General features: G+C 34.7%; 1 protein-coding gene across 6 annotated transcripts in view; it reads right to left on the bottom strand.

Annotated features, from left to right (window-relative positions):
- Window positions 1-16,941, bottom strand: part of GABRG2 (gamma-aminobutyric acid type A receptor subunit gamma2) — a 100,880-nt gene extending 83,939 nt beyond the window's left edge. For 3 of the 6 annotated variants that reach the window (XM_047782703.1, XM_047782836.1, XM_047782771.1), the window contains exon 1: window positions 16,310-16,941. In XM_047782703.1, coding sequence (XP_047638659.1) covers window positions 16,310-16,416 — 107 coding nt within the window. In that variant the 5' untranslated portion in view covers window positions 16,417-16,941. The remainder of the gene's footprint in view (window positions 1-16,309) is intronic. The other 3 variants (XM_047782813.1, XM_047782613.1, XM_047782528.1) reach the window with 3 other exon arrangements.
- Between the last annotated feature and the right edge of the window lie 3,802 nt (window positions 16,942-20,743).

Genomic DNA, 20,743 nt, shown 5'->3' with positions numbered 1-20,743 from the left:
TATAGATGTATTTTAGGAAATCCAAATTTATTTTTTGTAGAATTATGAAACAATGTTAAAGAAATTCCCAATGGAATTTGAAATCATTCTAAATTCACTCAAAGATTAAGGGTGTTTGTTTATTTATTTATTTTGCCTTTGAGGGTCACAGCCCTGGAATATGGAAGTTCCCCAGCTAGGGGTCAAATAGGAGCTGTAGCTGCCAGCCTGTGCCACAGCAATGCAGGATCTGAGCCACATCTGCAAACTACACCACAGCTCACAGAAATGCCACATCCTTGACCCACTGAGGGAAGCCAGGGATCAAACCTGCATCCTCATGGACACTAGTTGGGTTTGTTTCTGTTGGGCCAAAGTTGGAACTCCTAATATTAAGGGTATTTTAAATCAACATGCTGCTAATCTAGGACAAAGGAAGCAAGAACACACAATGGAGAAAATAGTTTCTTCAAAGAGTGGTGTTGGGAAAAATGGACAGGTATGTTTAAAAGAATGAAATTAGAACACTCTCTAATACCATCCACAAAATGGATAAAAGACCTAAATGTAAGACTGGGTACTATAAAACTCCTAGAGAAAATTGTACTCGAAACACTGGCATAAACCACGCAGTATCTTTTTTGCTCCTCTTCCTAGAGCATTGAAAAGAAAAAGAAAAATAAGCAAATGGGACCTAATTAAACTTAAAAGCTTTTGCACAACAAAGGAAACCATAAACAAAACCCAAAAGACACCTCACAGAATGGGATAAAGTATTTGCAAATGAAATGACCAGTAAGAGATTAATCTCCAAAATACATAAACATCTCATACAGCTTTATATCAAAAAAACAAAAAATAAAATTAAAAATTGGTTTGAAGATCTAAATAGACATTTCTCCAAAGAAGACATACAGTTGGCCAAAAAACACATGAAAATATGCTCAACATCACTAATTATTAGAGAAATGCAAATCAAAACTATAATGAGTTATTACCTCACACCAGTCAAAATGGCCATTATTAACAAGTCTGCAAATAAATGCTGGAGAGAGTGTGGAGAAAAAGGACGTAAATTGGTTCAACCACTATGGAGGACAGTGTGGAGACTCCTTAAAAAACTAAAAATAGAACTATCATATGATCCAACAATTTCACTCCTGGGCATCTATCTGGAAAAGAATACAATTTGAAAAGATACACACACCGCTATGTTCACTACAGCACTGTTTACAATAGCCAAGACATGGAAGCAACCTAAATATTCATTAACAGAGGAATAGATAAAGAAGATGTGGTACATACATACAATGGAATATTACTCAGTCACAAAAAAAGAATGAACTAATGCCATTTCCAACAACATGGATGGACGAAGAGATTATCATACTAAGTGAAGTCTGACAGAGAGACAAATATCACAATATCACTTATATGTGGAATCTAATAAAATGATATAAAATAACTTACTTATAAAATAGGAACTCACAGATTTCAAAATCAAATTTATGATTACTAAAAGGGAGGAAACTGTGTGGGGCAGTGTGGAGGGGATAGATTAGGAGGATGGGATTAGCATATACACACAACCATATATAAAATAGATAATAAGGACTTACTGTATGGTACAGGGAAATCTATTCAATATTCTGCAATAACTTAAATGGGAAAAAAGAATGTATGAATGGATGTGTGTGTTTATGCATCGTATATACATACAGTGTGTGTGTGTGTGTGTGTGTGTGTATATATACATAAAACTGATTCACTTTGTTGCATATCTGAAACTAATATAACATTGTAAATGAACTTTACTCCAAAATAATTTTTTAAATAAAAAAAATAAAGCAGCGTGCTGCTGTCATAGAAAAATTGAAAGTTTATATAATAGAAAAAAAGCCAGTTTGCGTCATTTATATTTTCACAAATTTTCTTTTTTTGAAGAGACGGCAAACCTATTGCACAAATGGAAAAATGAGCTTAAGACAGAATCCGTGCTTTTCCACGCAATTTCCCTATCATTATTCTTTCCAGTCTTTCCAATATCCTCAGGTACATGACCAGCAATGGTATCAAAGCAGATCATACCACCAATGAGAAACTTCTGATTAATCCAATCAAGAGTGCACTCTCAAGTCAAAATAAAACCATTTTATCAGAAAATTTGATGTGATCATATTTTGTAAGCATTTCTGAAAAATAAATCAGATAAGTATAAAAGCTATTATTCCAGAATATAAGTTTTCAATTCTCCCATGCAAAAAGGAGTGAGATTGTTCAGTAACATGTTAGAGATATGTTTAATCTTACACAAAGTTGCCAAATTGTTTCTCCTTTTTTATTTCCACTGGCAATGTATGAGAGTTTTGGTTGCTCTACATCCTCATCAATACTTGGTCTTTCAGCATTGTTTTTATTTTGCCTATTCTGATCAGTGGGCGGTAGGATCATTTTGTGGTTTTAATTTGCATTTACCTGAAGGCTGATAATGATGAACTTCTTTTCATGTGCTTATTGACATCTCCCTAACAGATGAAGCTCAAAGGCACTATGCTAAGTGAGAGGTAAGACTCTACAAATACAATGTTCTTGAAAAGAAAAAGTATAGTGATGAATAAGAGAGCAGTTGTTCCAGGAGTTAAGTGGAGGAAAGTATGTGGGTACAAACGAGTAGTGGAAGGGTGCCTTTGGGATTTGGGGGTGGGGCTGATAGAACTGTTCAGTATCCTGATTTGGGATACTGTATTACAAGAATTTACATGCATGCTATGACCCATACAACTGTATACCAATAAAGGTCAGTTTTGCTCGATGTTAACTTATAACAAAAACAAACTCTTATGCTGTAAACTAAATCACTGAAATTTTTCAAAATATTCTTTGACATGAAAATTTTGTGAAATTTCCTGATGCTAAAGTATGAGGGTAATTGAACCTAAAAATTAAAAATTTTCTGAGAAGAAAGAAAATTTTATTAATAAAATGGTACCTTTTTAATACATAGATTTTTATAACTCTTTCAGACTCTTAAAAGGAATATTACCTTCCCTATTTTATGGGCAGGGAATATGTGTACATTTGTTAATGCTCTCTAAGAGAATCTCTTAAAATTTAAAAATCACTCAGGGAAATAACTGCTTCCAAATGTATTAATTTGGAATTAAGAAATTATCTTCACCAATTTTTAGATGCAAGGTATCTATCTCTCTAAAAATAAATGTTTAAATATATTAGGTAAATATAGTGCAATGATTTCAAAATGACATAATTTTATGGTATCCATAATAAACTACAAAAAATAACTGTTTCAATTAATTTGACATAATAGCATAATTAATAATTCTTGATCCTAATAATTGTAGTAAGATGTAGAACAACACTATATTTAACTCTATAGAAGTTCAAAGTCAACAGGTTAGTTAATTGCTAAGCAATTTAAAATTGATAGGTAAATTGCAACCGCCACCATTATCCAAATCACAGAGGCACAGTTCTTCCGTAAGAGTAAAACTAAAGGTATTATTATATGAAGTACTCCCCCTAATCCAAAATATTCACTATGGCTGTGAGGCTATCCAACAGGAAGCAGCTTTCTGTCTTTCAAATCCTATATCCTGACTTTCCATTCTTCGTCACTGTCCTACAGCCATTTGGACTTTTTTCTAAGAACCTCAACCACATTTAGTTTATTCTCAGTTTAGGACCATTGTGCCTTCTGTTACCTATGATGAGAAAAGCCATGGCTAAATTTTTAAAATATCTTATAAGCTCAACTTCTTATCCATTACTCAGAAATGACCTTTCCTGATTTTTCTTTTTTTTTTTTAATTCCATCATACCACACTTAGAAATTTCATTATTTACAACAATTTGAAATTTATTTGTTTACTGTCTGCCTGTCCCTGGACTGCAACATCTAAGAGGATGTCTGTTTTTCTCACTGTTTTATCTCCACTTCCTAGTACAGTGCAAAACAAGTACACAATAAGAACACAATACATATTTTTTTATGGCAGGAAGGTAGGCGGCAAGAAGGGGGAGGTTTGTCTACTTTGCATTTTTTCTCATTCCACATGTAACATAGTGTACTAGAGCTCAACAAGAATCCATGTTAGCCAGTTTCAGAGGGAAAATGGACAGAATCAAATGGATTGTGGATTTAAAAAATGGTTGAGTGTAAAATATGCATCTGGTTACACAAATTTCCTTAGATTAGAGGCAGTAAGTGAAATAAAATGAAGGTAGAACATTACCTACAAGAGTATGTTTAAATGTATGGTTGCAATATATAATAGTATGTATAATACAGTGTTTTTAAAAGCATGCCTTTATTTTAGAATATACATTCCACAAAATCAAGGACTGTTTGCATTATTTAATGCTCTAACTTCTGCATGTGACCTAGTGCCAGGAACTCAATGGGTGGGAATTAAAATGTGATTCACAAGTAATTAGGAATTGAGGACACTATTCAGATCATCTAAATCAGAACATGTAATCCCCTATCTTCAAATTTCCCCTTTATGTGCATCACCACTCCTCTGAAATATTTCACTGATACTTAAACATCTATTAAGAATTTGCTTGGGAGATTATTTATAATCTGAATTCAAGGAGAAAGGAAGGAGGGGGAGTAGAAGGGTAATTAATTCAAAGTGACAGGAAAACCTACAAAGTTGACAGAAATTAATGTATATATGTATATGCACATATGGGTGGTAGTTATACTAATGCATACATTTGAAAAAAAAATCTAACTGTACACTTAAATTCTGAACAGTTTATTGAATCTCAATTATGTCCTTATTTAACAGAGTATTTATTAGAAAAAAGTCTCTCTACTGTGTGGAGTATGAATCAGAAGGCAGCAAAACTGGCGTCAGAAAGGAACTTTAGGTGGCTGATGCAGTAACCTAGGTGACAGATGATGTTGAATTTTACTCCATTATCAGATCCATAAAGCACACACAAAAAATGAAGTCATGAGCTTGAATAGAAAAATATCAGTTCTCTTTTCTTTGCATATGGTTAAAGAAGTTGTCTTCAGAAAAGAGCCCCATGTGTCAGCTTAAATTTCATTGTTACTGGGACATAATCCACATGTGTTAGAAATATTATCAAGTTTATAATATTATTCCAAAAAGAATGAACAACACAGACATTCCAGAAGCATAGGAACCTCTACTCAATTTTCTCATCTTATACAAATTAAGGCAGGGGACTGAAGGGTTACAGAATTTTTAGTAAGAAAACCCTCTCCCGTACTTTAACCAAATTTCAAGTTTAACATGGGTGAAGAGGCTATTTGTGTCTCTAGGACTATCCCAGGATGTAATGAAAAATAACCTTGCTTTTTTATATGATGAGACCGAGGATGGATGAAGTTAAGTAAATTTAACTGAGGGCCTTCAAGTAGAAAAGGTCAGGGGCAGAAATATGAATTCTGGTCAAATGTGGCTCCATAGCTTATGCTCTTAGGACACTATAGGACTTGTTTGCTTTTCTGGTTTGGTCAGCAGCCATATATGCTAGACTTAGAGTGAGATACTATGGAAAAGATACAATGGTTCTTCTTCCTGTTTTAAGACAAGATAAATTTCAGGGAAAAGGATATATGGTTTGTATTTATTTAAACAGTAATTACTGAATATCTATTAGGGGTAATGCACTTCCCTAAAGCGTGGGGTGTAGCAGTGGACAAAACAGCATCTCTGCTCTCATCAATCCTGGATTCTAGCTGAGGAAGATGAAAAATAAAAATTGAAAATAATACATCAGCGAGCTACATCATAATTTTTTTTCTACTTAATTACTGAGGTTGTAAATTCTAAGGAAAGGTAAAACATAGAGAGAATAAGAGGAATTGTGAGGCCAGGTTGAGGGACATTTGCAATATTACAATATATTACAGTATTACATTAAATGCCAGTGAGGCATTGAGAAGGCGACATTTGATCAAAGACTTGAGGAAAGTGGATTAAGCAGTGGATATCTGGAAGAAACACACTGAATAGGGAAGCTAATATTAAATACACTTTCCTGTTGCTGTCATAACTGATGTCCCAGATAGGAGAGAAAAAAAGGTGAGAAGCGTTATATTCTCATTTAACAGAAATGCAGCAGACTGCCAAGAAGAGGCAGAACTTGATAGAAAAAGCGAAAAGCCAGTCCTGGGTTCTTTTTCCTTCCCACTTCAGGGCCATAGAGCAGAAGTTTAAGGGTTCAATGAGAGAAGTTCTTGTGGAAGAAGGTTATTGGCTGAAGCATAGAAAGAGCTGTGCAGTTTCGCATCCCCTCCTCACAGTGATACTTGCTCCAGCTCTACCTCAAGGCAAGTGAAAAATGAAGTCGAGAAACCCCCTCACAGATGTCTACTATCTAGGGGAGACTATTGTGTTTAATGCCTGTCTTGCCCCAAAGCAGAACGCTTACACGTCTGCTTCTTATTGCTGTCTGAACAGAGTAGATAGAGAATTCTTAGCATAATTTGACCTGTATTCTCCACAATTTAAGCAGTTCAAATGATGACTGTAGCCTGATTCTTTCCCAGAAAAAGTCTAAAGGTGACAGGCTGGTTTGAACAATTGCTCAAACCAAGAGTGAATGTGAGAGAAAGTCCTTCGTTTTCTGAACCTGAAAAGCAATTTCGCTGAAAATAAAATAAATTTTATTTATTCATTCATTCTTTTATTCATGCATTCCTCCTGAGCTAAATGGATGTCAGAAATATAATCATGCTGAAATCATCTCGAAAAGACTACCTGACAAGACAATGTGAGCAAAAAGGGTGGATGTACCTTTGGGAAGTGGAGCTGAGGGGGTGTCATAAAACAGCCCCCACACAGCAGGACATTTGTTAGAGAACTGTGCAGTTCTCAAGATCCCCAGGAAGAGAAAAGAAGCTGCTTGTCTTCGTAGAACCCAACCAATCCCCCCATGAAAGAATGACTCAGCATTTAGGCATTTGTCATCCAGAAAGTATGATACGTACTATGTTTTAGCAAATTTTTCACCCCAGTCTTGAAAAAACCAAAAGCAGCATAATAATAAACAAACCAAAAAAATGAAGAAACAGTGTCAAGTAGGCTATAGAAATCTTAGGCAGGCCTGATCAGAGAACAGAAAAAAATTTCAAGTGAATCAGAGGTAGGGGAATCAATTTTGATGAGTCCTACTACCTGAAAATGAGATCATTATAAACTCTGATGAAGGGAAAATATATGGGATTTATCTTGGATACTGTCCAGGTGTGGGGAAGAGAGATTCAACAGGTAAAGTTTAAAGAGAAACATAATTTCTAGGCCATATCTATCTAAGTCCAGAATGAGCATGTTCAATAAATCGGGTGAAATTCTAACATATTTTAAGTATCATTTCACAATGAAAAGCATACAATTAAAATTAAAGAGTAAATTTTTTTTTTTCTTTTTTGGCCGCCCCACAGCATATGGAGGTCCTGGGTCAGGAATCAGATCCAGATCTGAGCCGCAGTCGTGACCTAAGCCACAGCTGTGGCAATGCCCAGATCCTTAACCACTGTGCTGGGTGAGGATGGAACCTGCATCCCAGAACTCCCGAGATGCTGCCTATCCGGTTGTGCCACAGTCAGGAACTACAAAGATAGCTAAATTACTAATAGCATCTGAATGCAGGTATATTTCTGTTATCATTCACTCTCCACATTTTTAGGGGTGAATATTACAGGTTATATACCAATATCAACGAAATGTCTTTAGATACAAAGCAAAGAGTGGTTATAGGATTAAGGGACTTCCCTAAGATAGTTTAGTTTATAAAAATTACCTGAGTGTAGAATAAACTGAAAATGTCTAAATTTTTATACTTTCTAATAACTTGATAAAGTAGGGGTTTATGAAGTTTATGAGGTAATTATTGAAATAATTTAAGTAGTTAATTTGTTGTGGAAGTGAATGAGTAATCATTAATTTCAAATGTACACGTTTTAAATTCAAGAGTTTTTTGGGAAAATTATTAAGAACTAATTTTAAAAAAAGAATGGAGATTTAATTTAAAATGTTAAGTTAAAAGGAGACGATTTTTTTATTACTCAATTTATCACATCTGTTAAAAGGAGATGATTTGATTAATGATAATTTTTACCTGTATCATCAAGATGTTGTCAGAGGCTTTAAAAATTATCACTTTAAACTTTCCCTACTAAAAAATACTAGGGGAAGTTAATTTTCTATTAAAAACAGGAAATATCTCAATGCTAGCTCACACTTAAAGTGACATTTGGAGTTCCCATTGCGGCTCTGCATTAATGACCTGACTAGCATCCATGAGGATGCAGGTTCGATCCTTGGCCTTGCTCAGTGGGTTAAGGATTTGGCGTTGCCTTGAGTTATGGTAGGGTGCAGACATAGCTGAGATCACGAATTGCTATGGCTATGGCTTAGGCCAGCAGCTGCAGCTCCAATTCAACCCCCAGCCTGGGAACTTCCATATGTCACAGGTATAGCCCTAAAAAGACAAAAAATAAATAAAAAATTAAAAAAAATAAAGTGGCCTTATTTGTTCTTTCATTTGGAATAATTTAACAAGAATATATATTCACTTAATTTCTAAGATGGGAAAATTATTCTTTTATGATATTATAAGGGAATTATCCAAGGCCACAGATTTGTATGTGCATAAGAACGAGACATCTTGCTATTAGAATGAACTAAACACACACTTGTTTACTTTAATAACAAGATGAGAGGGATACTAGAAGAAAATAGGTAAATAAGACTTAAAAAATTGATAATTTATTAACATAAAATTGTAAGCATCTATTCCCTTACCAAAAAATAATTTATAAAAAATGAAAATTTACTGAGGCTCTAAAATCTTTTGTGCACATTTTTTATAGGCCATATACAATGTATTTTGCATTAAATTCTAAAAATCCCCTAAATACTATATATGTATTTTTTTATTGTATTGTACCCAAGTCTGAGATAAATTGAAGCTCACAATTAGTATGTATATTTAAGATGGTCATGTATTTTATTTTTCCCTGTTTGACTATAGTTGGATGGACAAAGAATCAAAAAAGATACCTCAGTTGGAGGTGATGGTAGGAAAATATGTATAATTTTATGTACATGTAACTTGAACTACTGTGCGGCAGGAGCGTAGCAAAAACGCATTAACTGGCCATTGATCAGTAAATATAGTTTGTGTTAAAATAATGTCATAAATGACAGTATTGCTGTATTTTATTGTTCTTAATATAGTTCTTGTCTATTATCCAATTTTTTAATAGTAGAGAAAAATAGTTTTTTGTGACATTAAAAAAATGTTCACCACTTTTCTTCTTCCAAAAAATACCACTCATTTTCAAGTGAAAACCTCTCCAACTAAAGGCAAAAATAGTGAAGGCTATTATAACCAAGAAAAGAATTTGGAAGTATTAAAACCAGCTAATTAGATTATTGGAGATCAGTTTCAGCTAGTTTGTGGATCTCATTTTTCCCACCCTATACTTTCACCAAGTTAGAAAGCTGAAATATTCTGTCATAGCACCATGACTTTCCTGTGTAGCCTTTATCTGAGTTAAAATTTAATAATTACGTACACACTTGTCTGCTCATTGCCTGTCACCCTGTGAGACTGCAAACTCCATGATGGCAGACATCATGGCTTCTGCTTTCATGTAATTATATACCCAGTTTCTAGCATGGATTCATTTAATGAATAATTAAAAATTCATTTGTACAGTTTATATCTGGAGTTGTTCCCCTTTTTGTACTTTAAATGTGTTTTCAGAAGCAATTTATAAAAAGGGATTGTTAACCTGCAAAAAAGGACATAAGTAAGAATCATTTATTTCTTCCTACCAAAATTATATTTACAAATTATATTCAGGTTTTTTTGGCCATTTTATTTAAATATGCCTATATACATTCTAGATATCAGCATATATCTGTCTCACTACATAGCCTTTGATTCTACTACTAAACTTGAGTTCATGGCAGGGTTTCAATTTTACAAAGGACCTTTGCTTAAAAAGCATTCTTTGTTTTCCCCACTATTATGTTATTTGGCATTCACATGGTATTCTTTATGAATGGGTGGAGAGTGTAATATCAGTGCTATTTATTTAGCATTTACATGGTACTTTATCTATAGAGTTACATAATGATTTTATAATGATATAGAATTATTACCATATTTTGCCCTCTTATTATATAATACTATACATATTAATGTGATTTGGAGTTAAGTTTTATTTTTACCCTAAGCCACTAATATGAAACTTAAAAGGAGGTTTTTATTTCCTTTTAAAAGAAACATATTTTCTAGAATATGGAAGAAATAAATAGCAAACAGTCCTCCCAGAAAAGCAAACTGGTGAAGCCTTTTATATCTCAAAACAATTCAAGTATGTTCTTATTTTTACAAAGAAAAAGGGTGACTGCATTTGAGTGGTGTGGTGTATTGCACTAAGAATATAACTAGAGAAGTCTTAATTCTGCTTTCAAAAAGACTTGGACAAGTCCTCTAACTGCTCCATATTTCATCTTTAACAGCTATTAGAAAGATCAAATAGATTCTTCCTCATCTAACTTAAAGGCTATAGAGAGAACAAAAGTGTGCATGCAAATATTCTCAGAAAAAAAAGTGCCAGTTTCTAGAAATGGTTACTTCTTACTCCTCTAGAAATTAAAATGTAAGCACTTTGCTATTGTTTCCACATACCAAAGTTAATAAAATTTGCTGCTTCTATGGTTGAGCTGATAAAAAATGTCAACTTTAAATGTTTACATTTTGAAGACAGAGATATCCACATACATTAGTTCTACTTTAATACTTATTATAGCTGTTTCAATATTATCTTTCCCTTTTCTAAGAATTTTTGTAGGAAAACTGTGAGACAATATTGAGCAAGTTATCCTATAAATTTTCTCAATGGAGGACAAGGTCTCTTCTTTGAAAATGAGATCCCAAGTAACAGTTAAGTTTCTGGGTAATGACTGAATTGCAGATGAAACTATGCCTTATTTACTCATAATTATTAAGAAAATATTCTAAGCATATTTTTTTCCAAAGTCTAAATAATGTCATTTAATATGTTCTTAAACTCAAAACAACTTAATAGTGGATTGTTTCTAAGCATATCTTTAGAACTTTCAATCAAAATTATAAATTTAAATATGGAGTTTTTGATTTAGATTGAAGAACTCAAATCACACTACTATGAAGATTCACTATTTTCAGTTATTCAGTGGGATGAGTACATGTAAGGTTCTAGCTTCTACTGTCAGCAACTAGAATCAGATTGTTACACAAATTAAAATAGATCAGTGTCTTAATAATCTAGACTAGTTACTCCCCTTATCAGAAAACAGTGTTGACAAAATGAAACTGATCAAAAAATTCAGCAGAAAACAACAAAATATAATTCAGAAGATAATTAGCGACAGATCTAAAATATAACCAGTTACCATTACCATATATATATATATATATATATATATACACACATATATATATACCCACTTTAAAAGTTATTTTGAGAGAACTCCAAATTATCTTTTATTTGTAAAGAAAGAGTATGGTAAGCAAAAGACACACTAAGATCAAAGAAGCTATAGCCCAGGAAACAAGGCAAGGAGATGAAAATCTTTGTTGAGATCCTGCTGGTGGAGAGGGGTCTGGGACAAAGTGATGTGAAGTGGTGGGTAAGTTCTTCATGATTGCGTCCACAAAAAGGAGAAAGCTCCGTCTGCATCAACATTGTTGGCAGGTCATGGGTAGATTTACAGTGACTCCCTGCTAACTATTACCAGCCAGTGCTGCAAACTGGAGTTAGAGCCATGCCTTTGTTCCTTTGGGGCACTCCTCCAATGGACATAGGACAGGAACCCCAGGATGGTAAGGGGTGTTTATAAATATGTGTAGTGCTAATTATATATCTATATATAAACATATAATTGTCACTTTGTTAAACATCAGTTTCTTTTAAGCAAGTTATTTAATCTCTCTACAATCTTGGTTTCCAAGTCTGGCAAATGACAATTACATCAGAGATTTTAGTAAATATTAAGTGTGTATATACACACACACACACATATGTATATATATCATATATAATAAATATATGTTATGCTTTTACATACATTATATAATTTTGTATACTTCAGTTAAAATCTGTACTATATATTATTTACATATTAAAAACTTGGTTCCATGATATGTGCAAGGAATTTCAGGAAAGCCTGAAATTGGTATTATTATATTGCGACTATTTGGTTTCTGACTTTGAGGATGTCACATGGATCTCCTACAACCCAGTAGCAGAAGGATTAATTCTTTCTCTCACATTTACCTGAATAGGTAACATGATCATCCCAATGGAAATCCTGACTCTTGAAGCATTTAAACTATGCTGACACCTGTGGTAGTCAAACAATTCCTTAACATCACTAATTATAACTTTTTACCAGTCTTCTGTGATCAGTGAATTTAGCAGAGGTACTTTGGAGAACAGTGTTTGGGGAGGAAAAATAATTTTCTTTTCACTCTTCTAGTTTCTTGGTTTAGACATCCTAGTAATAAAAAGACAGATTCACAAGAGAAAAAAAGCAGAAATGTAATCACATGTATATTTCCTGTATACATGGGAGATACCCAGGAAAGCTAAAGTCCTTCGAATTGCCCAAGTCATCACCTTAAATATTATCTCAAGCTAAAAACAACAAAAGATGTGGGGAGTCAGGGGAGCCAGGTACGGAGAGTTATCAAGTAAAGCATAATAAATGAGGGGGTGGTTGTTACAAAGATTTAAGTCCCTGCCTTCATCATTGAGTTTCTAGAGATTTAGCCAAACACTTCTTTCTGGGACAGGGAGAAAGTTAACCTTAAAAATGGAGATTTCCATCATAAACATGAATATCTCTTACAAAAGATAACTTCCACTCAGTTTTCAAGCTTCTTGTGTGTCTGCTGTTTTTTAAAAATAATCAGCCTAAAATAATCTGTGTGCCAAAAAAGCATATTTTGGGATGGCAAATTCTGTTCCTCTTCAACAAGTATGTGTCATTCCAGTAAAGCCTACTCGTATTTAAACTGTAGAAAATATGTCTTAGAATGACTAGGAAGTTGTGATGGTGAGAAGTAACCACAGCCCTAGTAACAGAGTATTTACAACAAAGATCAAGTCTCTAAAGTCAGTATTAACATTCTTCCAATTTTAGCAGAAATCCTTGACATGAAGTAAGTTTTAAATTGTGTAGAACAGATCTCTACCATGAAATATTCTATAATTAAATTATTTTGAGATTTTCTATTCTAAATTGAGTGTGTAAGTTATGTAACTAATTTAAATTAAAAGCTGCTTTTCAAATTCCTGCCTAAGATCCAGATGTTTTGTCTAGGGGGTGGTAGCCAGCTGGATTCTGGAAAACAATGGGTAAACAGTATTTTTCTTTTCTTTTTCTTTTTTTTTTTTCCAGATAGGTATTTGCCTTAGGGTAGGCTGTCTGAAATAATATGTCCATAACTTAGCAATCAAATATGCTGAGTTTACTTTTTCTAATAAAACCAAGTGCACCATTTAGAAAGATAGGAGGTAACAAGGTTGTACGATTTAATAATCATACAAGTTTAGCAAGTTTCCCGAATGATTCATATGACAGCATTACGTATAAGACATGTGGCAATTTGAATAATTTTGAATTTCAGAAATTAACTATTCCACACATTAGAAGAGATATAAACTATTAACATTCTCATTTCAATGCTTCATATTACTCTTTGTTTTACTTTTGTAGAGACACACTCTACTGAATTTAGTCATTTTAGTGAGGGGGGAAATTATTCTTTGGAATTATGTAAATGAAAAGTAATTTCAATATTTTTTATTTTTGTTTAATTTCCCTTCAACTGTCTAGGTAGTTCTACTACCACTATTTATCCAATAAGCTTTTTTCAAATATCTCCTAGGATCCCACGTTTTTCTAGTCACTTGTCCTTCTTCAGGATCAGCTTCAGAGATGAAAGCTCATATTTCCATCCAGCTCTATTCAGCCATTCAAATTTTTTTTTTTTTGAGTGCAGCAAACAGAAACTCGGATCACATTCTCTGCACCAAACTGCAATGACTCCATTCTCTGTCATTACTGGGAAAATCTTCCTATTGGAGAGTTTATATGACCTTTAACACCCATTATTTAGAGCTATTTAAAAAGCTCATTATGCTACTATGTTAGAAATTGAAAATTAAAATGTATCAATAATTTTACTTTTTATGTGATACTGGGAAAGAAAAGGTGAGACTTGCAACAAGAAGACATCTTAAATATGATACTATTATAAATAACAATGAATTGCATATTTTGGGTTAAAATAAAACCACTAGAGATAAAAATATATAATAATGTCCTCATCTATTCAGTTATAATGTTTACTAAGATGAGTATAAGTAGGAAGGAAAGATGTATTTCCCCATGTATTGAGTAAATTTTAATCCACAGGTTTCATAAATGTTAGGAACATGAAAATATTTTCTATCAATAACCAATTGTAAACTCTCTAATTTCTGAAACAAATCAAGAGTTGTATACAACATCAAATAAGGAAATAATGTTTATTAATTTTAATTAAAGCACTGTTTTTGCAGTATTCCACTAACATGTATTGTACACAATCATTTCCAATAAAAGGCTCTCTTCTGAGAAACCTACTTAATCTTACACTCTTAAAGAAACTATATTCTATTTTTATGGTAAAAGAAGAAGGTATGAAAAGTGATGGAATAATTAGGTTGGCCCTTCTCTCTAGTTAGAAAACCCAAAGAGAAGGAAGCTTCTACTCCTCTTGCTTGGGTCTCTCTCTCTCTCTCCCCCCCTTTTTTTTTTAAATCAGAAATCGCTACCTCCCATTACCTACCCTAGAAAAGGAGGACCAGAGAAGTTAACAGTAATTTTTTTAATAAAATGAAATAATAGTTTAACCCCTATTACCTTTATCTCCCTTTGTTACAACTACTCCATAAGAGTGCCTACTCACAGGAAAACCTTAGGGCAATGGCTTGATTTCTTTTCTAGCTAGATTTTTTCCTTCCCTTCTTACTCTTTTTACTTTTCTTTCTTTTTCTTTTTCTTTTCTTTTTGGAGGAGGGGGTTTGGGGTAATATTTTTAGATACTTATTTCAAAGTGACATTACAGAAGAGTACAAGTAGTATAAGTAAAATGGCCCTCTAACCTCTCTTTGGTTTTGGATGGAATTCCTGATGATATGCACTGTGGGAGGGGATTGTTTTGGTGGGTAGATAAATGATGAATTACATGTGAAGGGATATTTCCCTACTACCTCTGGTGCAACGAAGTTCAAAATATTTGGGTATAAAACACTTCAGAACACACACCTGCTCAGGGTTTTGGGGAATCCGTCACTCCTCTTTCCGTCTTTTCTACTCAGTGCAACAAGGCTCTAAGACATTAATGTATAACTTCACAGTTTTGGCATCACATTCACCTGGCTCAGCATATTTTTCAACAGTGCAACAAAATCAATCTTTTCCAGACATATATTCCTCCATGCATTCATTAACTACATTCTCTACCACATGCCCAGTGGTTACCCTCTTATCTCATGGGGGGTGGGGTAGGGATATTCAGAGCAGGGTTCCCAGACGTCATTCGTGTTCCTTGGCTCCGCTGGCCTTCTCTCTGTACTATATGATGTCCTGTATAGATGTACATTTGCCCAATAGGGTTAGACAAACCTCTTTCCATTTGGCCCTGACAGGACTGCTGTCCCTGGTGCTGAACCATGTTAGCCCACCAGGGAGTCCGCTGCCAGGTCAGTGGAGCTGAATAGAAAACCTGGCTGACTGATTTTAATAATGCCCAGATGCAGAAGCAAGCAATACTTTGGTTACAGGAACAGCTTCCCCCCTTCCGCCCCACACACCTCTTTCTCTTGTGCGCCAGGACCCCATTTGCAGTTTTCTCCTCCAGGCCCCCACCCAAAACGCCTCCAACATGGCCTCAAATGCCGGCATGTATCAGCACAGCCCACCTAGACATCAGGTTGCAGTAATATCAAAACGCTACTTCTCAAACACAAAATCTTTACGACGTTGGCTTTACCATTCTAAAACAAGTAAATATAACCCAATAAATAAACACATAAATGAAAGTGACCTTCCTCTTTCCTCTTACCTTTTCCCACTCCATATATTCACATTCCTCTAAATTATAAAGCCCCAAATCCTAGAAGAGGATGTTAAATCTGGGTGGTCTCCCTAGTTCCTCTGTCCCCACCCCTCCCCCCACATCTCTGGAACAAAACGACACCAAAAAGGGCATCTCTTACCCTGGGTAGAACGATAGCAGGAGCAGAATCCACACCGTCATTTTCTGTGAAAATACAGGAGTCGAGCAGACTGAGCTTCCTGTGCTCCATATATTTGTCGAACTCATTTTTTTTTCTCCCCTCGCCTCTAGCCTCTAGGTTGCTGAAGAATCCTTCCCCTTTGTATTATTATTATGCTTACGATCTGATGGTGGCTCCCCCCTCCTGTCTCTAGTAGGTCTCGTCACTGGGGAGCTGTACTGCTACCAGCTTCGGGAGAATTAATATTCAGGGGGCAGAAATAAGATCAGCACAAACGCTTGCAGATACCATCAAAGCGTCAGCTCAGGGAGCAGCTTCTAAGTCTCGGGGAATAATATAATTGAGGCAGGGAGGGTACTGAGAGAGGCGCGCGGGAGACAAATAAGGAAAGGGAACCTCCCGCAGACTCATACACATACTCATGCCCCTCACACTCACACACACTCCCCCAGGTCCATCATTTTAGGTTTATTTGTTTGCCTTGTTTTGATTTTTCTTTCAGAAAGCGGAGGGTTTTGTGAGTATATGCTTGTGTGTGTGTATTTGAAAGAAATACTAGAGTCTTTGCGTGATTAACTATCATGCAGATTAACTCTGAGGTCAAAGTGGAAATGATGCACGCTGCTGCAGCATGAATTAACACATGCGTGGTGTCTTTCCAGAGCCTTTTAACCCTTTCCTGCACACAAGAGAATGCTAGGGCTGCATTTCACAGGGCTAAGAGATGCTTTAGCAAGCTCATCTACTATATCACCATTGACAGAAGGTTTGTCTCTTTAGGTCGTCCAAGAACCCTTATTTAAAATCATGCAGTCTTAGAAATCATGGTTACATCCCAGGGGGAGGGGGAACAGTTGGTGGGGGAGGAGTGGCTGTTTCTCTGTAAGCCATCCTGTAAGAAAACAGCTTTGATGAATTTTCACTTTGAATGAAAAGAGAAAACATTGACAGAATTAAAAGACAAGAAGAATCTATTCTCCCCAGAATTCACTCTTCCCTTTTCTGCTCTCCACTGCCAGTGAAAATATAAAGATACAAAGTATCTGAAGGTTGAGGAATACAACTACATGGAAATAGTAGCATGAATAAAGGCTACAGACCACAAGATAGGGGGCTGCTTTTTGAAGGGAGGTTGGGCAAAGGGAGGGTAAAGAGGACATTTATCCATATAAAGAGATTTCTATTTCCTCTATAGGATTTGACTCTTGTTACTGACTTTTGTTTCTGGGGTGGATGAGTGGTGTTAGCATACTGCTTTCTTGCCTAGAATGTTACCATGGATACTGACACATGGGAGATATCCCTTTATGCCAACCTAGTTCATCCACCTTGGCAGAAACCTCATTTACTCATCATGAGAATGGAGTAGTGTTTCAAGGTTCCTGCAGAACTGGGACCACAGCAAAGATGCTCATGTAGAAGTACAGGTGAAGAGGACCAACTGGACCCCCCTCCTGGAATATAATGGTGCCATTTCAGAATCAGTGTCTTTTCTACAAGAACAAAGTCTTTCAGGTAGGGACTTGAGTAAGGAGTCCAGGAGGCATAGAAATAGTGCATGGAATGAGTAGGTCCACACTTCATTTGCAACCATAAATATACTTTAGGAAAACAGAAATATTGGTGGTTTCCTTCAGGGTGAAGAGACATATTCTGACATTGAAGCAAAAACAGCCTAACAGACACATCTGAAAACCTGCATGCCTTCAGAACTTGGGCAGTTATTTTATGGCATTTGAACAAAATCCAATTAAAACAAAATTCATGTGCTACATCAGCTGGCTTCTTTCATTGGTGATTAAATTAGAGGCAGAACAAAAGCCAATCCCTGTTTTTGTATTTTTTTTTTTTTTTGGCTGCACCTTTGGATCACCAAAGTTCCTAGGAGAGGGATTGAACATATAACACAGCAGTGACAATGCTGGATCCTTAACCTTCTGAGCCACCAGGGAGACCCTATAATTTTTTTATTCTTTGTTGTATTGTGAGGAATTTGAGCCCTTCTATTTATGCCAAAAAGAGCATAGATTGTTAACAATGGTATATTGGGTTTTAGTAAAGACACTTTATCATATTTTTGGAGGCCAAGGCTTACATGTTGACATGCCTAAGCAAGTGAGATACATGAGAGAAAAGGGCTAGTTGTGAGTTTGTAAAGTGGTGGAAAACACACACAGTAGGGTGACTATATTCCATTTGAATGCAGTCAACACTGCTCTGTTCCAGTCAGAGTTGACAGAGGAAATGGGAATATAAATTATGAGCAATGTCCTAATTTTTAAAATACAAAAGAGGCCAAACCAGACAAATATGTAGGCCATTAAGTCACAAATATAAATTGATGTGACAATTTTGTCTTCTACCGAACACATTTCCTATTTTCCAATGTAAGCTTCTCCCCCCCCCCATGTTATCATATTCATAAAGCAGTAATTCAAATTCTAATTCCTATCAGTATAACGATCCTTGAAAGTTAAACTCTATTTCAATAATGGAACACCTCCTAGCTTAGTAGAAGAAATAGAGGAAATTTTTACTGGGTGCAATTTTAAACTGTGCTATTCCTGGCTAGTAAGTTTCAATTTGCTTCTTGCATCTTTCCTATCTGGTGGCTGTTCTCTGAAGAAAAAAAAAAAAAAAAAAGAGCGTTTTAATATATTTTCTAAGATTTTGCCACACATGTATTCACTAGTATTTTAAGAGATTTCAACTAGTAATTTCCTTTGTAATCACTTTTCAGCTATATTTAATCTTGTTTAAGAAGATGTTTTGATACATATTAAAATAACTATTATTTGACAAATATGTTCAGATTTTTATTGCAGTGTCTGTATATATACACCTATATATTTATACTAAAATTTTAAAATTATTAAAAAGTAGAAAGAAAAAAACTACCACCTGCATCCTCTTATTCAAACAAGGCATTGTCAATATATTGGTGAATTTTTCGGTGGATTAATTTTCCCTCAATGAAATTTCACTTTTACTTTTGATATTGTATTTTTATTATTACTAATACCACTACTATTATAATTACTATACCCAGAAGTATATTATAAAGCTCACAAGATACATCAGTTTGGTTGTTGGTACTAAATTTCCTATCACTGGAAGAATTAAAATAAATTACTTAGGTTCTAGTTCTGGTAATGATGCGGTAGACTAACTAACCTGCAGATAACACTTATAGCCATTTATAGTGGTGGTTAAGACACTAAATAAACAACTACGTGAGGTACTAAGATTACCAAAAGCAGAAAATGCTGAAAATCTGACCATAAAAGGAGGAAACTGGATGAGATCTAGGATTTTGTGACTTTCCGTGAAGACACTTAAAATTTCTCCTTACTTGCCTGGAACTTCCCTGGTTTTAGGTTAAGTCTTGTATCCCAGGAAAACCCTCAATTGCAAGGGTACAGAACAGTCAGAATCACAGGAGGCAATAATCTTACTGGTTTGAGATTTAAGGGGAGACTTGTAGCTGCCACAGTATCTCAAATTAAGGGAGAAATAACAGAAAGAAAATAACAACAGAAAGATAAGACTCCAGATCCATATGCAAATTTGTTTAGAGATTTGTTTTTGAATGGAAGGGGCTAAGAGACGCTGAAAAGCCTAGAAGAAAACAAAAGATGTAAGACTGAAAAAAGTTGAGCCACTATTTCAAATGTCATTCCCTCAAGGGGATACTGAGTTTGGAGTTGGAATACAACTCTATCAAGTGAGAGTCATAGGAAGTACTTCAGACTTTCCTTGAAAACCCTAGAAGGACCATAACACTTCTGTTCTAGGACTAAGAATTTGCTCTAAGCCTAAGGACAAAACTGAAACTAACCTGAAAAGAGTAAAAAACTAATCCTGCACAAGATTCAGGTAATTTGTTAATAATTTAACTCCTAATAGAACAAAAATAAACACTCTTCAAAGGAGTGTTAAAAAGCAGAATGTTGATAATACATAAAAAATGTATAAAATGGCTGATACATAGTAAAAAATCAAAAGATATACAAAATATAGGGTAATAAAACACATCTAAAAATAATATTTAATGTAAACCAACCAAATCTGAGATGCAATTAGCAAATAAGGAATTAAATCAATTTTTTTCAAGAACTTGAACATAGACATAATGCTTATGTGGTCAATAGGTACACAGCAGGGACTCGCAAAAGAGAAATGGAAATTATTGTTTTAAAAAACAAAATAGAAAATTCTGGAGCTGAATTTTATAAAGAAAAATTCATATGTGGGTTTTAAATCAGATTGGCAATTGAATAATAACAGTAGAAGTAATGATTGGTAAACTGAAAACATGTCAATAAAAATTATCCGATATAAAAACCACAGAGAAACATATTGAAGGAAAAAAAATGGAGCTCCTGGAAATTCCAAGACAGTATCAAGCCTCCT

The sequence above is a fragment of the Phacochoerus africanus genome, chromosome 1 (genome assembly GCF_016906955.1).
Source record: "Phacochoerus africanus isolate WHEZ1 chromosome 1, ROS_Pafr_v1, whole genome shotgun sequence".
NCBI lineage: Eukaryota > Metazoa > Chordata > Mammalia > Artiodactyla > Suidae > Phacochoerus > Phacochoerus africanus.
This window is presented reverse-complemented; position numbering and strand designations above follow the sequence as displayed.